At 47.0% G+C, this 6,265-nt stretch overlaps 1 protein-coding gene across 5 annotated transcripts in view; it reads right to left on the reverse strand.

Annotated features, from left to right (window-relative positions):
* CSNK1A1 (casein kinase 1 alpha 1) overlaps nucleotides 1–1,115 on the reverse strand; it is a 78,681-nt gene extending 77,566 nt beyond the window's left edge. For 2 of the 5 annotated variants that reach the window (XM_077327091.1, XM_077327090.1), the window contains exon 1: nucleotides 488–1,114. In XM_077327091.1, the coding sequence (XP_077183206.1) occupies nucleotides 488–610 (123 nt within the window). In that variant the 5' untranslated portion in view covers nucleotides 611–1,114. Of the gene's footprint in view, nucleotides 1–487 lie in introns of all 5 variants that reach the window. The other 3 variants (XM_077327089.1, XM_077327088.1, XM_077327092.1) reach the window with 3 other exon arrangements.
* Between the last annotated feature and the right edge of the window lie 5,150 nt (nucleotides 1,116–6,265).

Raw genomic sequence — 6,265 nt, forward strand, 5'->3', positions numbered from 1 at the left:
CTTCGCAAGACACAAGATTTTTAAAATTACAAAGCATTCATATTTTCCAAAGACTTAATCAAGTCCTGCAGTCTCATCACTGCAAAGTCACGAGCAAGGGAAAAAAATATCCTGAGCTTTTAGTAGCAGGAGTCCACCTCGGAGAAGTACTGGTGATTATCTATCTTCCGTGAATTTCTTACTATACACACCACAACCAACAACCACAACCACCTTGGAGTCCTAAAACCAAGATACCTAAACTAGACAGGAAGAGAGAATAAGTGGCAAAACGCGGGCACAGTGATCGTTTCCCAAACTCCGACGAAATTGGGGCGAGTCTGTGGCCGAGGCCGCAATAGCGGTGCCTTTGAAAGAGGAGCTGTTTTCAGAAGCAGAGACGTGGGAGCCCAAGGAGACCCCCTCGGTTTCTGTCCAGATCTCCGCCCTGAAGCCGCGAGGCTGGTCAAGCGGAAGGAGAAGGGCCCGGGCGCCGGCCAGCCCTTACCTCCCCGTTGGTGATATTGATGGCCAGGTATATGTCCCCGAAGGAGCCCGAGCCGATCTTCCGCACTAGCTTGTATTTGCCCCCGACGATGAACTCGGCCTTGGAGCCACTGCTGCTCGCCATGGCTAGCGAGGGATGGAAGGGAGCGGGGGGAGGGGGGTATTCACACTCCGACCGAGTTTCCCCCCTCGGGGAGCTCCTGCTTTGCCACGATCAGGAATCAGAGGGGGGGAGAGGGGAGGAAGGAGGGAAGGGAGGGAGGGAGGAAGGACAGAAGGGGAAGGACTCCGTCCCCCGCAGCTCCGCTCGCCCCAGGCCCTTCTCTACAGCGGACGTCCTAGGCGCCTTCCCGGCTGCCAGCGCGCCTCTTGAAGTCTGGGGGGAGGTTTAGCCCTCTGCGCCGGGCCGGGAACGAGCAGTCCGAGCGGGTCTAGCCGCCACCGCGAGCTAGCGCTTCACTCGGCCGCCGCCGCCATCTTGTCTATCTCTCGCTCTCTTTCGCTGCTGATATCGAGGACACAAAATGCCTCCAGCCCGCGACCGACGCTTCTTCACCGCGCACAGGATTCTGGGAAACCAGAGGCGCTGGGAGAAGGAGAGCGCCTCACTGCGCATGTGCTTTCCCGGAGGGAGGAAAAGAGGACAAGCAGGAAGTGCGCGTGATCTTTACGCCCTGGCTGGGCGAGGCCGGTTCAAAACACGCGCGTGCGCAAAAAGAAGCCGCGACCTTTTTCTTCTCTCTTTTTTTTTTTGCTGAGGCGTTTGTTCTGGGAACACTTCGAGCGCTAGTCCCGCCCTTCGGCACGGAGAACTCTTGCGTGGTTTGTTCTTCGTTGTGCAAACGCAACGCAACGTTTGCACGGGGACCGAGGAGAGAGACAGACATGCGCGAAGCCAAAACCCCCAACGAAGCAGCGTGACGGGGACAAAAATAAGAAAGTTGCAGTTTTTCATTTCGAAGTTTGCCAATTTTAAGAAACTAATAAAGCCCAGGCGAGCGGACTTGGAAGAAAGTCCCATTCCCCTCCCCCCCCCCCCAAAGTCTTACTGTAGATAATTTCTGGCATGGGTTCGAAGTTCTTGAAGTAATCCAAAATGGTTTCCGCCCCCATCCTCCCAAGAGCGGTTTGAGCAACTTGGCGCAGTTGCTCAAGCTGCTCCTGAGGCTGAAATCATGCGCAAGTTGTAAAGTGCGGGAAGCTGAGGGGTGATTGCAGTCTGATAGTAATGCAGGGGAAGGGGTTGTGGGTCAATGGAAGAGCCTTTGATGGACATACAGAAGGTTTTAGATTCCAATCCCTGGCATCTCCAGTTAAGGATCAAGTAGGGTTGCCAGCTATAGGTTGGGAAATACCTGGAGACTTCAGAGGTGGAGCTGGGAGTAGCTAGTATTTGGGGCGGGGAGAAACCTCAGTGGCATATAATGCTATGGAGTCTACTTTTCAAAGCAGCCATTTTCTCAAAGGGAACTGACCTCTTTGGAGATGAACAATATTTGCAGGCGATCCCCAGGTGTGACATCCGGAAGTGAAAGAAGTCAGCTTGGAGAGCTGCCTCTCTGTGTAGACAACACTGTCTGAGTAAGAATGCGTGCACTCAAAAGCTCACACCCTGAATTCTTGGTCTTAAAGGTGCTATTGGACTCTGATTTTGTTGTGCTACTTCAGGCCAACACGGCTACACACTTGGATCAACACTGACCTTAGTGGTCTAGTGCCTAATTTAGTAATTGGCAACTTTATGCGGCATCAGTAGATAGAAAAGGCAGGATATGAGTTTTATAAAATTACTATTGAATATTTAATGGGGCACACGCCAATGAAAGTTGTAGTGTTAGAACCTAAACTGCCTACTTGCTTTGTGTTCACAGCAAGATGAATTCATTGCTAGACCTTTGGTTTTAAGGTTAGTTAAACTGAAATGTATATTGCCGCTTGTGACTTAAAATTTACTTTTTGCTTAATGGTGGCAATGTAAAACTTGATTAGTCTATCCTGCATTAACAACCGACAGTTAAAAACTCAGAGTGCTTTAGCGTGTCATGCATGAAAATGGCCTTAGATTCCAGATTTAAACAACCTTTATGGTGCAGTACTAAAACAAGCAAACTCCACTGGGAGCAAACTCCTCCGTCTGAAATACAAATACTTCCTTCCAGGATGCTTATGGACACTACAGCCCCCCAAGGTTTGCTGTGCTATATTCTCCACATTCAGAAGATACTTGATTAGAACAGGTGAGCTGCTAGTGACACTTTACCTGTTTCCCTCCATGGCTTCCCAGGCTCCTGGATATATTTTATCCTTAGTCCTCCTGCCTTTCAGAAGCCTGACAAATTTAGGAACAGCTGATTGAAGAAGAATAAACTGGTTTATGTCAGTCATTAATTCTTAGGGGAGGGGAAAAGTGAGCTATATCCTGTTAAGTGCCAAGAGAATAAGCAGTTTATCCTAGTAGCAGTGGACCCTGCAGTTCCAGGGCCTGCACAATCCTGCCCAGTTAGGAGACCTACACACTGTGATTGTTAGGGATCTTTGTATTTATGCAGCTTGTGGACCGCAAGAACACAAAAAGGGCAAGATGCATGCTCTATTAGTAACTGAGCATGCACATTGTTCATTGAGCATGCATGCAGACTACAAACTAAGTATGAAAGTCCCCTTATATCAATCATTCTCAACCAGGGTTACTAGTGACCCTATCGTTACTCCAGAGCCTCAAAGCGGTTACTCCAGTTGGGGGAATTTAAATTTATATCTTTAGTCAGGTCTGCTCCCCTCCACAGTGGCCTGCACTGCCAAGGCAGCAGCCCGATAGTGACGGTGCCACCGGCTCACCCAGTGGCTACCTCCCAGGACTCCCTGCCATCTGCGGTGGCCCTTGCCATCTGCAGAGACCTGCGCTGCCAAAGTGGGGGCAGCGGCCGCTCTGCAGCAGTCACAATGGAAACGGTGTGCAGGGACTGTCTCCTGCCTCCAGTGGGGCTTGCCGCATCCCTTCCCAGCCTCCCTTCCCCCAGCAGTCAAACCCCAGTGGCATAGCAAGGCGCTGGAGGCAGTGGCCAGAGCCACCATTCCTCGAGGGGGATGGAGGGAGGAACCACCTCTTCTCACTGCCTCCAGCCCTGCCAACGGCTCCATGGGGCCCTTGGCGCGGCACTGGAGGGGGCGCGTGGAGGCGACAGTACTCTTGGGGGGGCAGGGAGTAGGGGCGAACACATCCCTCTGCCGCCTCTATCCTCTTCTTTCATCTCTCTGTTTCTTGATCTCCCTGTCTCCTTCTGTTTCGCTCTCCTTTTCTCTATCTTTCTCTCCTTCTCTTTATGTCTATCTTTCTCTTCTTCTACCTATCTCTCTTTCTAGCTTTCTTTCCTTCAGCCTATATTTATAGCTTGCTTTCTTTCTTTCTTTCTTTCTTTCTTTCTTTCTTTCTTTCTTTCTTTCTTTCTTTCTTTCTTTCTTTCTTTCTTTCTTTCTTTCTTTCTTTCTTTCTTTCTTTCTTTCTTTCTTTCTTTCTTTCCAGCACAATATTTGAAATCCTTCCTTCGCTGCTTCCACACAATTTTCTCAACATTTAGGAATAGTTTTTGGTGCATCCATACAACATTATCTCCCTATTCTCCCATTGTTACCATTTGTGGTTTCCCTGACTTTTCTCCAGTATTTCTAGAAATATCAGAGTCAGAGTGGGTTAGCCTGCATGTGGATAAAAGGGTGCAAATACCAGTACAGTGTAGTATCATTTTGCCTCCCATTTTTACTCAGTTCCATCAACCTGCCTCCCCATCAGTTGGCTTTGAGCTGACTTAAAAAAAAATGTGGGTAGCCATGTAAGTCTGAAACTGCATAACAAAGTTTGGGCCCAGTGTTACCTTGGCCAACAATATTTTATTAAAGCTTTCAAAATTTTATTCGTATCCAAAAGCTTATGCCTTGAATGAAACTTTGTTGATCTTAAAAGGTGTCGCTGGACTCAAACTTAGCTATGAACCTGTTACCCAATTTTTTAAAAACCTGCAAAAATGTTTTCCTGAAGTGGGGCAAGGGGAGGTAGCAGGCATGAGGAAATGGGAAATAAAAACTGGAGAGCCTCTCACCGTAGACATTGACCATTTCTGCACAAGGAATCTGTTCCTGGACAGCCTTCAAATGTTGGCGGGTTTTACAGCCCCCTGCACATGATGTTGCCTGCATCCTGAGACTATCTGGTAGCTGAGTCGAATTTAGGCCATTTTTAACTCATGATTTTGGGATTTACATCCCTAAATTGCACGTCTCATTGGTGAGCATCCAGGGATAAGACCGTATGGAAGGGGAAATGCACAATAGTATTGGCAACTTTGCCCTGCCCTCACACCCACCCTCCCCTCTCCATTTCCTGCTCAGAGTAATTTTTGTTTTTTAATGGCACGGTCTGCGTTGCAGTGTGACCGCAAACCTATATTGTCAAAGGTAAAATAAAATGATCTTTAAAGTGTCCATGGTCTTTTTCTGATCAGACACGCAAAAACAGCCCCGTTTCTGTTTTCTGGAAGTGGGAAATGAGCTGGGGAAAGAGGGGGGGGGGTGTGATTGGACATACAGGAGTCTGAGTGCCTTGTTTTTAGGCCAACCATAGCACAAAATATCTTTTTGGGCTCCAGGGATCATGTTCAGTGTCTCAGAAATCCACCCATACAGAAATAAAGTCCCAAAGAATAGGAATCCTGTGTCATTCCAGTATTTCTCCATAGCAACACAGCAGTGTTGATTTTTATTTAAAATGCATCTCTGTTATGGCATTACCACATAGCAATACAGAAGTGCCTTTAAAAAGAATTGGGGAGCTGGGGGGGGAGAGAATGTTTCAGTCCACGAGATAACTGCTGTGTTGTGATTGGTGGCTTGCTGTGACTGGTAATCCAAGGAGTGGAGTGAGAAGTTCAGCTTGTTTTCCCTTGCAGCCTCGTTACGGGGAAACACGGAAGGAGTCTGCCTGTGATGAGAGCTGCAAACAAAAAATTTACCATCCTGCATTTGCAGGCAGGAAGCCACTCATGTTTTATTCTTCCATGTGGAAATGATCATTATGTTGCCACAACAAAAAAGAGAAAATATCCTGACTCAGGTCAGTAACCCACCCCCCAAAAGGGTCAAAATAGGGAAAGTATGTTCAAGCCTCTGTAGGATAAAACATGCTGTAAAATAAAATATTAATATTTATTAAAAGCCCAAGACCTGAAATATGGCTTCATTAAAATCCAAATATACATTCATGCTAATGCCGCCATTGGCCAGACATGTTTCGACATCCCTGCCTTTATCAGTGGTCAGGGATAAATAAAGCAGCATACATAAAATACAAGAACAGCTATGTTAAATATACAATTGACTTCTTTATATACAGTGATATAATATGTTAACTATGTAGGACACCAAGGACCTTAATTGATTTGATGGACCAGAAGGCCAAATAAAATTCTTTGAGGCCTCTTATGTTTCTAAAGCATACCCTGGTCCATATGAGAACTTCCAGTGTCCAATGAGTATCCTTATAGAAGCCAGCCTTTCTCCAAAGAATGCTGAGGTGACATGTTATTGTATTTTATGTATGCTGCTTTATTTACATACTTTCCCTATTTTGACAATTTTTTAGAGTTGGCATTATGTTGCCACTGCAAATGTGTCTGTAGTCACAGGGGCAAGGAGTCAACAATGTGGGATCATCCCTGTGTTGATGCAGCCCTTATCAAGAACATACCGAAAAAGAGATCTGACACCTGTTTCTGAGTTAAACTTG

The sequence above is a fragment of the Paroedura picta genome, chromosome 3, assembly GCF_049243985.1.
Source record: "Paroedura picta isolate Pp20150507F chromosome 3, Ppicta_v3.0, whole genome shotgun sequence".
Classification (NCBI taxonomy): domain Eukaryota; kingdom Metazoa; phylum Chordata; class Lepidosauria; order Squamata; family Gekkonidae; genus Paroedura; species Paroedura picta.